The sequence below is a fragment of the Dendrobates tinctorius genome, unplaced genomic scaffold, assembly GCF_039654945.1.
Source record: "Dendrobates tinctorius isolate UK_male_01 unplaced genomic scaffold, ASM3965494v1 ptg000184l, whole genome shotgun sequence".
NCBI lineage: Eukaryota > Metazoa > Chordata > Amphibia > Anura > Dendrobatidae > Dendrobates > Dendrobates tinctorius.
Genome location: NW_027361851.1, coordinates 17831950 through 17853612, shown reverse-complemented (window position 1 = coordinate 17853612; position 21663 = coordinate 17831950). Strand labels below are relative to the sequence as shown.

The 21663-nt window shown below is 41.6% G+C and overlaps 1 protein-coding gene across 2 annotated transcripts in view; it reads right to left on the bottom strand.

The window, feature by feature from the left end:
- Nucleotides 1-522: 522 nt before the first annotated feature.
- ISOC2 (isochorismatase domain containing 2) overlaps nucleotides 523-21663 on the bottom strand; it is a 133991-nt gene continuing 112850 nt past the window's right edge. For both annotated transcript variants that reach the window (XM_073552134.1, XM_073552135.1), the window contains exons 4-6: nucleotides 12717-12787; nucleotides 9997-10114; nucleotides 523-781 (exon numbers count right to left, since the gene is read on the bottom strand). In XM_073552134.1, coding sequence (XP_073408235.1) covers nucleotides 701-781; nucleotides 9997-10114; nucleotides 12717-12787 — 270 coding nt within the window. In that variant the 3' untranslated portion in view covers nucleotides 523-700. The remainder of the gene's footprint in view (nucleotides 782-9996; nucleotides 10115-12716; nucleotides 12788-21663) is intronic.

The following is a 21663-nucleotide window of genomic DNA, read 5'->3' as shown; positions in this document are numbered from 1 at the left end:
CAGGTCAGATCAACATGGGCTCATGGCTACATCCCCAACATCATACCTCTTGCAGAACATGAATGCATTCATATAATATGAGCACAATTCAGCCCTACTATAGAATAGTCTCTTCCGAGCCTAAAGTTGCTTCTCCTTGCCATCACTAGAGAATATTAAACTGTATGGTAACTATATTTTAGATTTTATCCCCTTTGTTCTAGCAATAGATAGAGGCTACAATGCATGCCCAAACTTCTCTAAAATATATCATTCTTTCCACTTTAAACATGTTGACAAACAGCTGCCTTAAAAATCGTTATTGGCAGCACTTTGCTCTGTGAAGCAGGTAATGTGCTGCCGAGAAAAGTGATATTGTATCGATTGTACTGTGTGCATAGAGGTGCTGCCAGCCACTTTAATCAAGCCATTAAAAATCCAAACCACAGAACACCAGCACTCCAGCAAAATGAGATAATAAATTACGTGAAATGAGTATCAAGAAAGTGATTTATGTCAACTTCTCCAAGAGAACAGATCAAAGCCATTAGAAAAGAATTTATTTCTATGCTCTACATGCAAAATAATCACTGAGATATAAAGCATATGTAAATACAAATATAATCAAATTAAACATTTTCATTAAAACAGTATTTTATGGGATTTATTAAAAGTTGATTCTTGCTTCAATCACATTGTTCTGACAACTCAATGCAGAGCTTTAAGTAAAAAAAGGACTCTGGTTTTGGAAAAGAGTCAAAATTCCACTGTCAGGAGCAGGATCCTTAATAATCTTCTGCACCTGGAAAACAAAATGAAAAATTCACGTGGTTGAGAGAAATTAAAGAAAGATCATTAATGTTCAGTAATAAAAAGACTTTCAATTAACTAACTACTATAAGGAAATCGGAACTGGTTTTAGCGGGCAATCCTGTTTCAGCTGTCATTTTTCCGCTCTGAAACGCCATCAGGCGCACCACACAAATCTGGGCAGTTGCCAGCATTTCGTAGGCCAGGGGGTAATAATTGATATCTAGGAAAATATTCTGTGCCACGGTGGGTTATAGGTAATTGTGGCTATTGTTCAGGGTTCTCAGTTATGTATAAATTATTTAAATCATTTGACGATCGATGAATGCAGCTTACAGACTTGCTATATAACGGACATTTATTCTGTATACACTTATAAATTACTAATTACGGCCAGCCTTACCATTAATGGCCATTATTTCTGCTTAGGAAAGTGTTCCATTAGCATGTTTTGACTTTTGTATGCCAGGTATAGTAAGTGATAGGGGAAAGTAAATTCTGTCTTTGTAAATTATAAAACTGTTAGTTAACTTCTAATACTTAAATAGTTGCACTGAAGTGTCCCATTAATTAAAACAAAATGAAGCAGCATAAGCACATCCAAATAAAATCTTCAAGCTTTCTTTCATATCCGAAAGGTTAAAAGTTCCACATGATGAACACTCTGACGTGTTTCTGGGGTCCAGTCTGCCCTTAGTCATAAAGCGTGGTCATCATTGAGTAGAACCTTGAGCTTTTAAAAGAAAGTATCAATCATGTGTAACCACTTTATGATTATACACCTCACATCACTTAACAAATCTATACACATGTATACTGTATAAGGAACACATATAATCAAATGTTGGAACAAAAATATATCAAGAAGCTACTAAAAAGAGGGAAAAAAGACTGTCAAAATCAAATAAAACTCAATAAATAAACATGGTGTCAGTTTTACAATCCAAGGGCTCGGAAGGGAAGGAGCGCCAATTTGATTTTTGTAGTGTAAAATTGTCTGGAATAAATTGCGGACGCCATGTCGCGTTTGGCAATCCCCTGATTTTCCTAAACAGTGGAAACCCCCTACAAGAGACCCCATTTTGGAAACTACACCCCTCAAGGAATTTATCTAGATGTGTGGGGAGCACCTTGAACGCCCATGTGCTTCACAGAATTTTATAACGTTGAGCCGTGAATATGAAAAAATCATTTTTCCCATAAAAATGTTGCTTTAGCTGTAAATGTTTTCCTTTTCACAAGGGTAATAGGAGAAAATTTGTTGTACAATTTCTTCTATTTGGGTGCATGGCAGGGCTTGGAACAGAAGGAGCTTCATTTGACTATTGGAGTGCAAAATTGTCTGGAATAAATTGTAGACGCCATGTCACATTTGCAGAGCCCCTGATGTGCCTAAACAGTGGAAACTGCCCACAAGTGACCCCATTTTGGAAACTACAGTGAAGGAAATTATTACTTGATCCCTTGCTGATTTTGTAATTAAAAACATTGAGAGATAGAATATCAAAAATAAAATCCAGAAAATCACATTGTATAAATTATTTAAATTTATTTGCATTTTGCAGTGGGAAATAAGTATTTGATCCCCTACCAACCATTATGAGTTCTGGCTCCTGCAACCAGTTAGACGCTCCTAATCAACTCGTTACCTGCATTAAAGACAGCTGTCTTACATAGTCACTTTTATAAAAGACTCCTGTCCACAGACTCAATTAATCTGTCAGACTCTAACCTCGACAACATGGGCAAGACTAAAGAGCTTTCTAAGAATGTCAGGGACAAGATAATAGACCTGCACAAAGCTGGAATGGGCTACAAAACCATAAGTAAGATGCTGGGTGAGGCGACAACTGTTGGTGCAATAGTAAGAAAATGGAAGAAATACAAAATGATTGTCAGTCGACATTGACCTGGAGCACCATTCAAAATCTCACCCCGTGGGGTATCCTTGATCATGAGGAAGGTAAGATGTCAGCCTGAAACTGAACAGGGGGAACTTGTCAATGATCTCAAGGCAACTGGGTCCACAGTCACGAAGAAAACCATTGGTAACACATTAAGCCGTAAAGGCTTAAAATCCTACAGTGCCCGCAAGGTCACCCCTGCTCAAGAAGGCACAAGTGCAGGCCAGTCTGAAGTTTGCCAATGAACACCTGGATGATTCTGTGAGTGATTAAGAGAAGGTGCTGTGGTCAGATGAGACAAAACTTGAGCTCTTTGGCATTAACTCAACTCTCTGTGTTTGGAGGAAGAGAAATGCTGCCTGTGATCCAAAAAACACCAACCCCACTATCAAGCATGGAGGTGGAAACATTATATTTTGGGGGTGTTTCTCTGCTAAGAGCACAGGACTACTTCACCACATCAATGGCAGAATGGATGGAACCATGTACCTTAAATCCTTAGTGACAACCTCCTTTCCTCCGGCAGTACATTAAAAATGGGTCGTGGCTGGGTCTTCCAACATGACAATGTGTAAAGTATAGCGTGGCACTACTACAAGGTGCACAAGTAGGTTACCCAGACCCAAGTGAATAATAAAGTAACTTGGCACTCAACTGAATGATCCTTTTTGAAAATAAGTTTTTATTGTGGCAGTCACAAAGGACGTTTCGGCCTACAATTGGCCTTCGTCAGTCTGCCGACTGCTGCAGATGATGAAGTTAAAAGTGGAGAATTATATAAGATCCTAGTCCAGGGCTAGCAGCGGATACTGCGTCCAGGTCCATACGCCTAGGCACTACACCTGCACGAGCACTACACGTGTTATAGACAGTTGGTCATTGCAGTAACCTCCAAAATCACTGCCTTGTAATAGGATCTTATATAATTCTCCACTTTTAACTTCATCATTTGCAGCAGTCGGCAGACTGACGAAGGCCAATTGTAGGCCAAAACGTCCTTTGTGACTGCCACAATAAAAACTTATTTTCAAAAAGGATCATTCAGTTGAGTGCCAAGTTACTTTATTATTTCCAACATGACAATGACCCAAAACATACTGCCAAGGCAACAAAGGAGTGGCTCAAAAAGAAGCACATTAAGGACATGGCATGCCCTAGCGAGCCTCCAGACCTTAATCCCATAGAAAACTTATGGAGGGAGTTGAAGCTCTGAGTTGCCAAGCGACAGCCTCAAAATCTTAATGATTTAAAAAGATGATCTGCAAAAAGGAATGGACCAAAATTCCTCCTGACATGTGCACAAACCTCATCATCAACTATAAAAAAGTCTGACTGCAGTGCTTGCCAATAAGGGTTTTGCCACCGCTTCCGGACCGTCAACAGAAGATAAACATCAGCGTTTGCAGGGCTTTGTGCAGCGCCGACGTTTGTCTACGGTCAGCAGCTTTGCGCCCACCGGGACCCCCACATACCTTATGAGGGGATCCCGGCGTAAAACGCTTCCTGTGTCCCCCGACCTCATCAAGACCTGAAGCTAGGGTTGGGGGCTAAAGTTAAGGTTAGGGTTGGGGCTAAAGCTTGTGTTAGGATTGAGGCTAAAATTAGGGTTAGAGTTGGAGCTAGGGTTAGGGATAGGATTAGGGTTAGGGGTGCGTTGGGGTGAGGGTTGGGATTAGGGTTGGAGGTGTGTTGGTGTTAGGGTTGGAATTAGAATTGGGGGATTCCACTGTTTAGGCACATCAGGGGCTCTGCAAACGCAACATGATGCCCACAGACCATTCCATCAAAGTTTGCATTTCAAAAGGTCACTACTTTCCTTCCAAGCCCCACTGTGTGCCCAAACAGTAGTTTTCTCCCACATATGGGGTACCAGCGTACTCAGGACAAATTGCACAACAACTTTGGGGGTCTAATTTCTCCTGTTACCTTTGTGAAAATAAAAAAATTGGGGGCGAAAAGATCATTTTTGTGGAAAAAAAATTTTTTTATTTTCACGGCTCTACATTATAAACTTTAGAGAAACACTTGGGGGTTCAAAGTGCTCACCACACATCTAGATAAGCTCCTTGAGTGGTCTTGTTTCCAAAATGGCATCACTTGTGGGAGGTTTCCACTGTTTCGGCACATCAGGGGCGTGTCTGATCTCAATTCCAGCTAATTCTGCATTGAAAAAGTCAAACGGCTCTCCTTCCCTTCCAAGCTCTGCTGTGAGCCCAAACAGTGGTTTACCCCCACATATGGGGTATTGGCGTATTCAGGAGAAATTGCACAAAAAATTTTGTGGTTCATTTTCTCTTTTTACACTTGTGAAAATAAAAAAAATTGGTTCTGAAGTAAAATGTTTGTGAAAAAAAGTTAAATGTTTATTTTTTCATTCCACATTCAATTCATTCATTCATGTGAAGCACCTGAAGGATTAAAAAACTTCTTGAATGTGGTTTTGAGTACCTCGAGGGGCACAATTTTTAGAATGGTATCATTTTGGGGTATGTTTTGTCATATTGACCCCCCAAACTCACTTCAAATGTGAGGTGGTCCCTAAAAGAAATGGTTTTGTAAATTTTGTTGTAAAAATGAGAAATCAACTTTTACTCCTTATAACTTCCTAAACAAAAAAATTTTTGTTTCCAAAATTGTGCAGATGTAAAGTAGACATATAGAAAATGATATATATTAACTATTTTGTGTGATATGACTCTCTGATTTAAGGGCATAAAAATTAAAAGTTTGAAAATCGCAAAATATTCGCCAAATTTCCATTTTATTAACAAATAAATGCGTCATATCAAAGAAATTTTACCACTATCATGAAGTACATTATGTCACAAGAAAACAGTCTCAGAATCACCGTGATCTGTTGAAGCTTTCTACAGTTATGACCTCATAAAGTGACACTGGTCAGAATTGAAAAAATTGGCCGGTCAAGAAGGCAAAAACAGGCTCTGGCGTGAAAGGGTTAAGTCTTGTTTGCCAGAGGGATCAAATACTTATTTCCCACTGCAAAATGCAAATAAATTTATATAATTTATACAATAGATTTTCTGGATTTTATTTTTGATATTCTATCTCTCAATGTTAAAATTAATCTACCCTTAAAATTATAGACTGTTCATGTCTTTGTCAGTGGGCAAACTTATAAAATCAGCAAGGGATCAAATAATTATTCCCTTCACTGTATACCCCTCAAGGAATTTATCTAGAGGTGTAGTGATAATCTTGAACCCACAGGTGATTTGCGGAATTTTGAAACATTGGACTGTGAAAATGAAAAATGACTTTTTTTTCCCCAGAAGTTAGGGATAGAGTTAGGCTTAAGGTTGGGGTTAGGCTAAAGTTAGAGTTAAGCTAAAGTTAGGGCTAGTGTTAGGCTAAAGTTAGTGTTAGGGTTGGGGCTAAAGCTTGGGTTAGGATTGAGGCTAAAATTAGGGTTAGAGTTGAGGCTAGGGTTAGGGTTGGGATTAGCGGTGTGTTGGGGTAAGGGTTGGGATTAGGGTTAGGGGTGTGTTGGTCTTAGGATTGTGGTTAGGGTTATGGTTAGGATTGGGATTAGGGTTAGAGGTGTGTTGGAGTTAGGGTTGGAATTAGAATTGGGGGGGTTTCCACTGTTTAGGCACATCAGGGGCTCTGCAAATGCAACATGACACTCGCAGACCATTCCACCAAAGTCTGCATTTCAAAACGTCACTACTTGAATGAGGCAATACCCCATTTGTGGCTGTACAATACTGTTTTGTCACTAGGCAGGACTTGTGAGGGAAAGAATGCTATTTGACTCTTAGAGAACAAATTTTCATAGAATAATTTGGAGACTCTAAAGACAGAGCCCCTAAGAGCCAGAAGAGCAGAATCCTCCCATCACATGACCCAAATTTGGAAATTACCATATACCCCTCTGGGAATTTATCTGCAGGTGTAGTGATGATTTTGCTAGTAATGGATTTTGCTAAGTGAAAATGCAAATATGCTATTGTAGTGCCCAGTACATTATGCCCAGTTCCTGTTTCTAAAGATATGCACCCCATAAATTAAGCAGGCTGTCCTTGCTGCAGTAATTTCAAACATATGGATGCTAACTGTGATTTAGGCACTGTCACGTGTACCTGTCCTGTGTGACGCGACCCGCAGGTCGGTATCTGAAACAACAAGACAATGTCAGCGTATACCTGTACTGTGTGACACGACCCGCAGGTCAGTAACTAAAACAACAAGACAAAAGGGGAACACCGGGGAAACAGTTACAACGGTGGACCCTGCAATAGGGAATGGGCAGGTGGAGACCTCCTGCACTCCCTTGAGGCAGTGTCCCTGAACACTCCTAACGTTCCCTATGCACGCTCTTTACCTGTGGCCAAGCAGGATACCTGAATCCCTCACTATCCTTGCACTTATCCCTTGCTAGGGAACTGAATATTGCGGACACTGGTCCCACCGCTGCACTAATACACACGAAGGAAAAAAGGGGAAAACACCAAAACTTATCTTTCCCTGCTGCAGTCACCAGGCAGCAGAGTGCAGCACCAGATCAGCTTTCAGCAGTGGCGCGACACCTCAGAGCCAGCTGCTACTTTCACCATCTTTCTCTGCTGCAGTCACCAGGCAGCAGAGTTCAGCACCAGTTTCCTGCAGTGGCTCGACACCTCAGAGCCAGCTGCTAACTTCACCAGGTTTCAGCAGTGGCTCAACACCTCAAAGCCAGCTGCTCACTTCACCGTGGTTGGAATCCAAAAAGGAACTGCTATCACCAACATCTGCTGATACACCATGTGACCTTATATAGCCAAGGGAGTGGTCACATCAGCAAGGAAAACAACAGACATGTAATAACACCTAAGGCCACCGGGGGCAAAAACCCATATTAAGCTCCCAGGCCTGAAAGGAAAAAAAAGGTTTAACTGAGGGAATCCCGAATCTGACATAAATACAAGAATTGGACTGTGACAGGCACATCATCGTGGAGCTCAGGAGGAAAGGGCATTTGTATTTGGTAGCGCAGATTTCGCTCAATTTTTTTCGTAGCAGCCATGTCAATTTTCTAAAGACTTTGTGCTACCAGTAATGTGGAAGCCCCCTATATTTCTGTTGACAGATGATGAACATGAGTGAGGACTTGTTTTTTGAGGGTTGAGTAGAAGCTTGCTTTTATTGCTGGCATTTTGCGTACAGAAGATTTGGGTTCAGTTCACATTTATCCTGTGTCTTACATGGAGTACTTACATTGGGGTTTCCATGCAATGCTACAAAATATGTGACTCAGATGAAACCCCCAAGGGATCTATTCACTAATGAGGCAGCAGAGTTACTCTGGACTGTGTGGCTTCTAGTCAGCGGTATCCGGCTTTTAAGAGGTGCACAAAACTGTGGTGGACCTTGATTTTATGCACACCTAAAAAGACGGACACGACTAGCCCATAGGCTAGATGGTGTTCACAGTGCCTTCATCTGCCTCATTTTAAAGAACCTGTTATTGAACCTGTTCTACGTCCGGGTGGCAAGTATTTTTATTCTTACATTTTTAATTTTATTTAAGAGGTTGTCCACTGTAGTGAGCAGATTGATTTACATTTTGGAAATAAGGCTTTCTTCAAATACCTTGTGTTTTCAAATATGTCTGTGTGCGGCACTATATGTCTGTGAGCGGTATGCACACAGGCTGACTCTGATGTCACAGGCTTCGGACAGAAGGACATATCCTCCATTATATTATAGATCTTCTGCTGGTGATTCTGTCTGAATCACGTATTTTAGAGATTTACACTAAAACCTCGGTGTAAGCGCTCAGCGTAGAGTGCAAGATAAATGTGTGCCAAGCCTTCCTGCGATCTTTGGGACAGAATGAACAAATCAACAGCAGGTCAAGAATTTATTTTTTACGTCGTTCCTCGTGTGGTATAAATTATTAGATGACTTTATTCTTCAAGTTGGTGCGATTACAGCGATACCAGATTTAAATCTTTTTTTATGTTTGGCTGCCGGCTCTCACACACTAAAAGACACTTTTTTAGTCTTACAAAAGCAAGTATTTGCCTTGCCATGCTTTGAAAGCTATATTGTTTCCATATTTCTGCGTACAGAGTTATGTGAGGGCTTGTTTTTTGCGGGAAAAGTTGATGTTTTCATTGGTGCCATATTTGGGCACATAACATTTTTTGTTTTCTATTCCGATTTTTGGGAGGCAGAATGAATAAAAACCAGTACGATTACAGTGATACCACATTTAAATATTTTTTTAATGTTTTGTCACTTACTGTGTTTTGTCACGACACAATAAAACACATTTTATTGAAAAAATATTGCTTTTGCATTGTTTTAGTCAGAGATATATAACTTTTTCATTTTTAAACTCATGTGCTGTGTGGTGACTTGTTTTTTGGAGGACAAGATGATGTATTCAGCTATACCATTTTATTTTCATTGGTCTTTTTCACTGCATTTTATTCCACTTTTTTTCCAGTAGTATGATGAAAACTCATAGTTTTTCAAGTTTTTTTTCCAATGTTCACTGAAGGGGTTAACTAGTGTGACAGTTTTAAATATCGGGTCGATATGGACGCAACAATACCAAATATGTGGACTTTTTTTGTTTATTTTTGTTCGTTATTTTGTTTTATTTGTTTTTTTAATGTTTGTTTCAATCATCTTTTTTACTCTTCTTAGTACATTAATTTGCATCCTAGAGTCAGTGGTATGTGGAATGAAACCACTGAGGCCAGTGATCGGCTGCAGTGGTCACAACGGGTACATGTGCTGTATTGTCATTATCCAATGGAAACAAAGCACCGGTGAGGAATATTGGGTATTTGGTATTGGAACGATGGGAGCAAAGGGGCAAATCAGAACTATTTAATTGTTTATAGATGTATTGTTGCCTGTGTGCAGCTCTTTTACTCTCTTGGACTTTATAGTATTTTTATTAAACAATATACTTAAAATAAAATTGTTCTAGTAGCCACAGTGAAATTCTTGATAGGCACTAACAAAAGGTCACCTGACTACTGATCATGGTGCAGCTCATGAATATGGTACAACGGCCAGAGCTGCCCACTCTGCAAGGTGGTAACTGGCCCAACAGTGACAAAAACAGAGAGAGAGCAAGAGTGGTGTGATTTATTAACCACTTCACATTTACATCATATGTCATGTCCCTGCCTTTTATGTGGGCTTAGAAGACATCATCTGCCTCTAACAGTCATGGGTGGAGCGGAGCCCGCGCCTGTCAACTTGCTAAGTGCCTCTGTCAATCTGTGAAAGCAGGATTTAACATATGCTAGCAGCGGAACACATTATTAAACGAGCCCAAATGTACCTCTTTAAATTTTGGATGTGCGGCATCTTGTAGTAATTGCAGTATCACTCCTTCACTGGTGGTTAGAAATGCTCCACTCTGCTTCATTCTGGAAAGCGCCACAAAGCGATCAACCTGACTAATGAAACGATAATCCTGGTAAATTGCCACCCACAAAATATACTGATATGACATTTTATTTGAGACAAATTCCAAAGAAAGGATAAGCAAATTCCATCTGCAGAGAGAAGGAAGACTTGAATGCCACCTATTAATAATAATAATACTCTTTGTTTATATAGCGCTAACATATTCCGCAGCGCTATGCAGTTTGCACACATTATCATCGCTGTCCCCGATGGGGCTCACAATCTACATTCCCTAGTAGAAGTAGCAATTGTAAAAGTAAAGAAACTGTAACAATTAAGCCTCCGATTCATTTAGTTGCTTTTGACATTTTCCTTTCATTGAACACCTTTAGGCCTCTTTCACACTTCAGTTTTTTACAATCAGTCACAATCCGCCAGGTTTTGAAAAAAACGGATCCTCAATTTTCTTTTGAGGATCCGTTTTTTTTCTCCGTTGACTTCCATTAATGGCGGATTGTGACGGATTGCCGTCCGTTGCATCCGTTTTTTTTGAGGATCCGCCAAAACTTGCTGTCCGTCACCATCCTCAAAGATTTGAAAACGGAGCTTGCAACGTTTTTTTCTCTGGCGGATCCTCCAGACACTGATTTAACCCGAAATTCTTTCTGGGTGCCGGACAAAAAAAAAATCAATCTCTCTCTCTCTCTCTCGGCTGCGATTCCTTTAAAATTCTTCATTTGTCGGATCCGTCAAAAAAACGGACAGGTGGCATCCGTTCTCATCAGTACTAAAACGGATCCGCCATCCATCCTTTTGGCGGATTTTGACTGATGCAAAAAACTGAAGTGTGAAAGAGGCCTAACAAGTGGCAACATTTCTGCACAAGAGTTGGCCAAAAATGTGGCGACTTTTGGGGTTTTCATGCCAGTCTATAGCTGGCTTAGCTAACATGGGTGGAGCAGGGGCAGGATAGTGTAAACGATCATATATAAAAATATCACTATACCTTCTCCATCACTAGATTATGAATAACCCGGTGCTGAGAGAAAAGCATCCAGCCTTTTCTAAATGCTGTTGGAGGAGTAATGGAATATAATGGAACATACTAGAAGCCTATTTAGCTGCCGGGACATGTGAACATAGCTTTCCTTCTAACCGGAATACCCACATCTTTCACTTGTTCTGCAATCTCTCAGCCAAACACTGAATGGTGCTTTTCCAATGAATGTGAGATCTACCTGGAAAAGTGCATTTAAGCCTGTCGGCCTTTACATCTAAGTAGCATATGGATACTAACAGCCTGTGACAAGGAATGCTCATTATTTGGACAGGGTGGCATGATTCTGTTTTTGGATCGGGACCTTTTATGCGAAGATAAGTTTATGATGATGCTTTTTGTGCCCCAATTTATTGCTGCTAATTAGTACTCAGTGTAGGTCTGTTTTTGTGGCCATACAACAGACACTAAAGAGAGTGGTGTTGGGCATGTTTGTTAACACACCACTAGATGTTTAGAACATATGAGGGGGATTTTTTCATGCTTTATCATGTGACAGTTAATTTTGATATCCTGTATTTCTCTAAACATATTGTTGCACAGTGTTCACAATTAGTGGTCAATAGAGTATGTAAGATATTATACCTAAATATTTGCTGACCACACTGTGATAACTAATAACCCCATAAAAGAGGTTCTTTTGGTGCTATATGACTGACATAGTGTTCAGTATTCTTAATATTTTACTTTTTGTCCTGCACCTTGTGTTATGGTTTGGGTGTTTTTTCACCTGGGTTTGTCTTTGTTTAGTGTTTGTGTCACATTTTATACTGTGAGTAATAAATGTTAAGTTTTATGGTATCCATATGCTACTTTCTATTATAATTCTGGATATTCATTCCTGCTAATTTTCTTTACATCTAAGGCATGTACAGCAATAACTTAAATCTTGATCATTTTTGTGTGCAAGGGCAGGGTAAAAAATTTTTTTTGGAGAAAATATTACCCATAAACTGGTATTCACAGTTTTGGCAAGTAGGCAATGGGTCTTCAAATATTTCACAACACTGAGAATTATAAAGTGATTATGAAAGCTTACGTTATTTATTTTGAGGTGTAATCAGTGTACTTCTAAATGCACCATGTCTCCTAGGTAACTGCAGGTTAGTTAAAGGGGTTGCCTGGCACATTTATACTGAAGACCCCCTTGTGTAGGTCAACAATGTACGACTGTTGAGGGATCCGACAATCCCACCAATCAGCTTTTTATAAGCTCCTTCATCAGCTAGATGTAAACAGTGAGCGAGGCTAAACACCACCGCTCCGTCACCCTGTTTAGTAGCAGCTTCCGGGTACTGCAGATCAGCTGCTATTCATTCAAAAGGGGACGATCTGCAGTAGCTATCAGCACACAGAAAATGGTGTTATGGAGCAGTGTCGTTCCAAGCCATAATCGGTTTACATCCGGTGAGAGGGGTCATCAACCATATAAAAGTACTGGAAACCCCGTTTAAAAGAGTATAAGCTAAGTTACCAAAGATCCACAAGTACCAGAAACCCTTCAGAGTGATAAAAGGGTAACAGTATTCAGGTTCATCATTTAAATCTATATAAATGAACAATCATAAGAAAAGTATACAATATACAAGCATTACCTACGGGATGAGCATGCATCGGCTACAACATGGACATCAAACCCATTTTCTAGCAGGTCCAGTGTGGTGCTCTGTAACAAAAACCAACATGCACATTTCAAAATCAATAGAGGGGTGTAACTGGGGATTGGAGGTCTTGGGGATGGCAAGTGGGGCATGTGCCCTTGGTGTCGTTAAGGTAGAGAGAGGAGGCTGGCCCAATAAACAGTGGGTTTCAGCAGCCCTATGTGACAAACATACCAAGCCAACCACATAGCATGCAGAGCACCTCTGCCAACAGCAGCTAGCTGTCTTTCTCAGCTGTCTGTGGTGCCCTGTGTGCCAACTGGCTGTTGCAACAATAAAAAAATCATTGCTGTATTAGAGGAGTGGAGCATGGATGGAGGAACAGGAGTCATCATGCTAAATTTTTTTGCACTTGTACTTCCTCCATGTGAAATGTCCCTCATTTTCTGCTTCTTGTCTTTTCCAAACGTTTTTGTTCTTTCATAGTCCCAGTGTGTGTCCTGATCCTTTCTTTTACCCTGCATCCTTCCTCCATTTGCCCACTATTCTGCTTTTGCTTGGCAGGTGGTGGCACCACAGAGTGATCCCAAGTGCTAGACAAAGTTCCCTAGCATACTGAAAAAGGGTATAGTGTCAAGTGGGTGGTAACAGGGGGGATATAAGGGAGAAACAGATAAGCAGGAAATAGTGTGTGATTACCCATGGCTGTAGAGAAAGACATGGCAAAAATTTATAAAACTAAGCTTGAGGTTCTACTGTATGAACATTTTTTGTTCTTGATTTCTTTTAGCATCTCTTAAAGCCAGAAAGTTGCCATTTGAATTGTCTTTAGTTTTGTGCAATGTCTGTGATCTGCTTTTTTTCTACAAAATTAAAAAACTAAATGAACATCCTCCAAGGCCGGTGATTCCATAATTTTTGCCAGGGGTTGTATGGTGGAACTGGTTAAGCCTAAAATCAGAGGAGGAGATCTGGATAGGCTAATTTTGAGAAGTTAAGCTGAATGGATAGTCAGGATACAATCTCTCTCTCCGAAGGGATTAAATGAATGTTTTATGCATGCTTTATTTGAGAAAATATATACCTGTTTGTTTTCCTCAATCCATAACATTGTAGGTTGGATATGATTCTAACAACATACTATATTCATGTTTTTTACATGTTCCTATTATGGTTTTTCTTATTGCTATAGTATTTGCCACATGGTATCTTATTTATAGTTTAATATATTGCTCTTATGCTGCTAATCTTACCCCTGAGATAATTTGAACTATTTGATAGCGCTGGTCAATAGCACTGTGTAGCGCATTGAATTAGTGATGTGCCTCTCATAATCTATTCCTATCTGTGATATGAGAACTCCATAAGGAAGGAGATGACGTTTGCGCTCCATCATTTGGAATGCAGAACACTTCCGGCCGGATGGGCGGAAGTGATGTGTGCGGTTCACACAACTGAACGCAAGGCACTTCCGGTGAAGCGGGAGTTATTTCCTGACCACGCTGAATGTAGCGTGTTATCGCGCTCACCGGAAATGAGGCGGCGTTCTGTACTCGGGAGGCAAGCTGTATCTCTATTGTGGCATAATATAGTACCCATTTTTGGGGGGCCTGCGACAGGGTGGGCGGAGCATATTGTGGCGTCTTGTATCCTGGGTGGTTATTTAAGTCCACAAATTGAGAAAATAGATATCCGGCACCGTTGTGTGGAAAAATACCCTGGATGTCTGCACATATATTTTTCACATTAATAAAAAAAACACCTTAATCCCACTTGGAATGGGTGCTCAATCCCATGTTGAAAAAACAGAACATTTCATTGTGAAGAGAAAGAAAAAATAGGATGGCACTCACCGTTCATGTGAATCAAATCACTTTATTTCACATACACAAGGCATTTAAGTCCACTCTTTGTGGGGTTCTGGCATGTCATCATCTACCATGGCATCCAGCATCCACATTCATATAACCTCCTGATGAACCGTACCATATACGGAGAAACGCGTCGGGGTGGACCTGAGTCATGATAAGTCTTACCCGATGGGGAACCTATATGGCATATTTATTGTGTGTTACGCATATGAACTGGTGTCTAAGTAAATATGAGACTGTGCTGGTACTAATGTTTAGGTCTTTTATGAATTGGGACAGTATCAAATATTGAATTTAAAAGTCCTACTATATGTTCATTGCTCATTATTCTTTATAACCAGTATTGAAATTGTTTGATGTGTATATGTCTCGTTTGAACACCATATTGATTATTAGACAATGATGCCTAGCAGCCTTTGTCTTACATTTGCCATTGTGATATTACTGTGATTGAGCAGTCCCTTTGAATTTGGTGGAGTTAAGTAAGAGGATACTATCAGGTACTTGGGTTTTGTTTTTTACCTATTGGTTACCATTAGAATCATAGAATCATAGAATCGTAGAGTTGGAAGGGACCTCCTGGGCCATCTGGTCCAACCCCCTTCTCAAAGCAGGATTCGCTAAATCATCCCAGTCAGATGTCTGTCCAGCCTCTGTTTGAAGACTTCCATTGAAGGAGAACTCACAACTTCTCGTGGCAGCCTGTTCCACTCATTGATCACTCTAACTGTCAAAAAGTTTTTTCTAATATCTAATCTGTGTCTCCTCCCATTCAGTTTCATCCCATTGCTTCTAGTCTTTCCTTGTGCAAATGAGAATAAAGTTGATCCTTCTACAATGTGACAGCCCTTTAGATATTTGTAGACAGCTATTAAGTCTCCTCTCAGTCTTCTCTTTTGCAAACTAAACATTCCCAAATCCTGCAACCTTTCCTCATAAGACAGGGTTTGCAGACCGGTCACCATTCTGGTCGCTCTTTTCTGAACTTGCTCCAGTTTGTTGATGTCTTTTTTAAAATGTGGTGCCCAAAACTGGACACAATATTCCAGATGAGGTCTGACCAAAGAGGAGTAGAGGGAAATAATGACTTCACGTGATCTAGACTGTATGCTTCTGTTAATACATCCTAGAATTGCATTTGCCTTTTTTGCTGCTGCATCACACTGTTGACTCATATTCAGTCTGTGATCTATTAGTATACCCAAGTCTTTTTCACATGTGCTGTCACTTAGCCCTATTCCTCCCATTCTATATATGCTTTTTTCATTTTTATTGCCCAGATGTAGTACTTTGCATTTCTCCCTGTTAAAAACCATTCTGTTAGTTGCTGCCCACTTCTCCAGTTTATTTAAATCTTTTTGAATCCTCTCTCTCTCTTCTCTAGTATTAGCTATCCCTCCTAGCTATCCCTCCTAACCATTATAGCTTAAAGACTCTGTTCACCTCTGCCCTATTGGACATTGTTTTCCTACCTTTCATCTTAGGGTGTTATAAGGGAGTGAGGGACAGCCTACACTGAGTGGGGCGCCAAAATCGTCCTTTTAGGGTGTCAACTTCCAAAGTCAAGTAGGAGTAAGATATAGGCTTATTGTAGGGTATTCAATAGGTTAGGTTCTATTTTTGGCATATCTGGGTATATGCCTTTATTTTTCACTGGGTTGGTGTTTTTTAACCTATAAATCTAGTTTTATAAGGAAATATATATTCACTCCCTGGTTAATTATTTCCTGGATATATTTGTTTTGTGAGAACAGCCGGGAGCGAGACCACTCGGACATGGTGGTGCTTCGGCGGCAGTGGAATGAGGTGGCCCAAGAGCTGATGGATGACTGGGACAAGGCTATGCCACGAGCCAGAAAGGACTTTCGTAAGTATTGCAATGTTGTCTGATGCGGCAGTGAACCTGTAAAGGCCGGGATCACACAACCATTTGTGATGCGATAAATTCCTGCGAGTTTCTCGCATCAAGCATGATTGTGTGATCCCGGCCTAAAGTGTATTGTTTAACCCTTTTTTCCCCCCCTTTCACAGTGAACAAAGTCAGAACCCTTTGGCGTTCAATGAAGGATCGCTTCAACAAGGACCTCAGACAGGAGAACCAGGTTCGCAGTGGTGGTGAGGCAGCAAGGATCCATAAATATAAATACCACCGGATGCTGGCTTTCCTGAGGCTTGTCCTTGCTCAGAGAACGTAAGTATTTTTGTGTTGTATTCCATTGTGTTGTGTTCCCTAATCTGAATTTTTCTATTCCACAGGAGTTGGCGCTTGTACAATAGTTTTTCTTTTGGTAGTAATGTTTTTCTTTTCTTTTCACAGAACCTGGAGCAGCACCCTGGAACCTGGTTCATCCTCTGGAGTGGTCCTTGAGTGAACAGCCTCGGAGCAGAACCAGCAATCCAACAGCGAAGCAGCAAGTAGGCCGGCGTCACAGGCTGGAGAACAGGAAGCTGGTCCATCAGGTCTTCCCCTGTCCCAGGCCTCCTCCGCCTCTTTTTATGTTGGATCTTCCCAATAGCGGCAGAAGACCTCGGACAGGACACTCATGCCTGAGTTTCTACACTTGAGCTCGGTTTTCCAGGATGGCATGAAGTCAATGGTAGATAGACTAGATAGTGGTTTGAACCATATTGACACACTTTTCCAGTCAGTCCACCAGCGCCTTTTCCGTCTGGAAGCCGACATACAGAGGCCAGCACATGATTTTTTACGGCCATTGAATGGGGCATGGCGGAAAACCTTACGCCTGAACTTCAGCTGAATGTGATGCAGGCCTGCAATGCTGCATACGCTCAGGCTATGCAGCAGACTTGGTTATACCCGCAGGCACATGTAACCTTTCCAACTGTGCCACCAGTTACCCAGTTTACATCTATACCGAGTTCTGCTGCATACCCCTGTATGGCCACCACCATGCCCAGTCCTGTGGCACTCCGCTACAGCGCCACCACAATGCCAAGTGCAGTTGATAGCCAATCCACCACCACGCCGAGCCTGCTCCTGCACGGATGCCCACCGCCACCATCACGCAGAGTCCTGCCCAGCCGTCCACTGCCACCAGCACGCAGGTTCCTGCTCCTTCACGGCCGTTCACCAGCACACAGATTCCGGGTCCTGCAAATACGTCCACCGCCACCATGCCTTCTGAACCCACCACTCCCACCCTTCCAAGGAGAAGAAGAAGCAGCCATCAAACACATGGGAGGCATAAAAAGAGGAAAAGGGAAAGGACAGTTGTACTCCCTCCACCACCTTTACCTCCCAATGTGTCTGTTATGTACAATTTGCCCCTCCCTTCTAGTGTCTCTCCCGTTCCATGTATCCACTCCTAATGTGTCAACCTCGATCCTTGATCTCCCAGACCCCACACATCTATTAGCCCCTTCCTCTGGAACCCCTTCAGTGTCCACCCCGAGCCAATCCTCCCGTCTCCATACCCCCCTGGTCCATAACATTTCCACTTCATTTTGTAAAAAATAATTTTATTTTTTTTGTAAATAAAATTGTGTTGTTTGCCCCATATCGCTGCTTGTTCTTTGTCTCTTTCTTCGCCGCAAATACAGCAAAAGATGCCAATATCAATCAGAAAATGACAATTAATTCTCACCAAGAGAAAAATGTATGTATATACAGCAATAGTGAGATAAAATATAACTTTTAATATATAACTTAAAAGTACCAAAACAATAATGTTACCAAACAGTAGTTAAAAACGATGCCGGTTCAATGGGTAATCCACAGAGGATAATTGAAAACACCCAAACGCATCATACAGGAAGAATGCTGCTAATATAGCAAATCAAGCAACAATCTATGTAAAGGATACGGCATAAGTTAACAATTAGCACACAATGCCATAGCCAAATGCACACATATATTCTTAGATAGACCAAAAGGGTTTATAGCCACAATGGTACAAATAGATGAGATATAACAAAACAGGAACAATCTCACCAGTTTATGCAGATGGTCAGGAGTGTAGTCCCATCGGACGATGCCTGCACACACACAAGACCCCCGGCAGGCCTGCACAGACCACCGACAGCCGGCACAGGCCCCCGAGAGGCCCGTACAGACCACTGACAGCCGGCACAGGCCCCCGGCAGCAGGCACAGACCACCGACAGCCAGCACAGGCCCCCAAGAGGCCCGTACAGACCACCGGCAGCCGGCACAGGCCCCCGGCAGCCAGCACAGACCACCGACAGCCGGCACAGGCCCCCGAGAGGCCCACACAGACCCCCCGCAGTCGGCGCAGACCGCGCATCATGATGTGCACAGACCGCGCATCATGATGACATCATTTCAGCAGCCAATCACAGCCACAACAGTGGCTCATTGCATTATGGGGACTTCCGGTACCGGTATCCGATATTGAAAAAATATCGGTACTCGGTATCGGAATTCCGATACAGCGAATATCGGCCGAAACCCGATATTTGCTCGGAATGCTCAACACTACTGATAATTCTCCACCTCAAAACAAAGGTAAACAACACAACGGGTCAGGGGTCTACAATACTCACCTGCCCAGGTGTCAATACTATTGCACTCAGGATGCTGTGTTTTTTGCATCCTGAGTACAGTAGTTCTGACACACGGGCAAGTGAGTAAAGATATGAGATGTAATTCCTCCATCATCTCTTCAGTGTGCATTAATCTATTGGACTATAGATAATGTAGAATGAAGAGACGATGGAGCTCATGAGAACCAACCATAGCACTGACACATAGAACAGGTGAAGTGTAAAGCATGGGGGACAAACAAAGTAAACAGGTGTTGTACTAAATTTTTTTATTTAACATAAAACATTTAAAATAAATGTTAAATTCAAAGGCCATAACATTACATAAAATTTCAAGATTAAACCATTGCATCTTGCCATGCCACACGTCAATCTCAGAAACAAAGTAGTCCGCGAATGTATCCCTCATTTGGGCAACTTCCCTTGTTGTCCTCAAAGGGTGATGATGGTAATCTGGCAATGGGTTAGCAACAGGTTCATCAAGTTCGAAGGTAGGTCGCTATTTACCCATTAAGTAGTTGTGGAGAACCACACACGCCTTGATCACCTCATCGACTGTCTGAATTTTGAGATTAATTGCTGTCCCTAAAATGCGCCATTTCAAGATTAGAATACCAAAGGCACACTCAACAGTTCTTCGTGCCCTGGTCAGTCGGTAATTAAAAATTATTTTTGTGTGGTTCAAGTCCCGACTGGAGTATGGCTTCAGTAGATTTCCACACATCTGAAAGGCCTCATCACCAACTACAACAAATGGCATTGGTGGGCCTTGAGTGTTGGGAAGAGGTCGTGGGAGGGGGAAATTAAAAGTATTGCTATACAACCGTTGGCCCATGTCAGAGTTTTTAAAGGTCTGGTTGTCATTTCCACGGCCAAAAGAACAAATGTCCACGTCAATAAATCTACAGTCCGCAGCTGCAATGGCCATCAGCACTATAGAAAAGTATTTTTTATAGTTAAAGTACCAGGATCCACTTCGAGATGGTTTTGTAATCCTAATATGTTTCCCATCCACTGCTCCCAAATAGTTGGGGAAATTACACATTTCCCAGAATTTTTCCGCAGTTTCCTGCCATATTTCCGTGGTGGGTAGGGTGGATAAATTCATGACGAAGAACGTCCCACAAAGCCCGTCAAGTGTCTGCATCAATCCCAGAAAGGGTGGAAAGGCTAATCTGGAACTGGAAATGGAGCGATGATAGGCTTTCTCCAGTAGCCAGGAATCTGCCAAAAGAAAAAAATATTAGGAATAATAATATTAACGACAGGGGTTTTGCAAAAAAAAAAAAAATCAACAAAAAACAAGGACATTGCAGAACAATAATAATGATGACAGGCGTGCATTTATTTTTAAACATTACGTACCATAGGCTGGAATAGCTCTACAGAGCTGTGTGTCCTGCCTGCTGATGGCTCCTTCTACACGAGCCAGCAAATCCCGGAAGCTCTCTTGAGACACCCTCATATAATCAAAATATTTATCTGGGTTTTCACGGCTCTCCCGGACTTCAAGAATGGGGTGTTGCCAAAAGCGTCGACATCGTCTTCTCCATCTTTTTCTTTTCCTTTCTTACTCACAAGCAAAGGCAAAGGCAAGAAACAAATCCAGTTTAAAATAGAAACCCTCCATGCGAATATCCATCTTGACGCAGGATACAGGATCAAAATCTGGGGATTTCAGCTCTACAAGGGTTTATATAATGAAATCCCATGAGAAACGCCCATTTGGCGTGGCTAGTGTCCCAGAAAATCTGGAAAAAGTTTTCCCTATGGGAAACATGCGTAAAAAAAGTAAACGCATGCAAACGCGTACAAACGCTGCATTTTTATGCCGTCTTGCGTAAGATGATGCGTTTTTATGCATTTACATAAGTTTTTGCATGCGTTCATGGTTGCAGACGATATGCAGCAGACTCAACCGCAAATGTGAACCTAGCTTAAGAACTTCATGAACAGTTTTGTTAATTTTACTTAGTCGCAATAGATCAATGTGGTGTGATTTTTGGGTGTGTGGACAACTTTTATCTCTACAGTTATAGTTTAGTCTGCAGATGAGATTGCATAAGAGTAAAGGAGAACCTGCTTTGAGGTTGTCAAAGTGAGGGCAGAAAATCAATTCAAAAACTCCCCCCTCCTCCATAGGCACAAATATAGTGACAGCTACCATTTTAAGTACATGTCGAGCGCTGTTAAGAGACAGTACAGGACATTTTTGTCAATATTTCACTACAAAGAGTAGTTATACCCCAAACAGACTGCAGCTAGTTTACTGATGGGGTCAGCACACAAAAAGCAATTTTCTCATAATTTACTATCTAGTTTGCTTTCTGTCTTTAACCCCTTCCCAACCTTTGACGCCATGTAGGCGTCATGAAAGTCGGTGGCAATCCGACCCATGATGCCTATGTGGCGTCATGAATTGATAGCCCACCTGTGGGTCGGGTGACCGGGGTCACTGAAAGGTCACCTGACCCGCAGATACTGGAGGCTTTGTGCTTCACCCCAGGGGGAGGATTCGCCCCCCCCAGTGCCTACGATCGCTCTGAT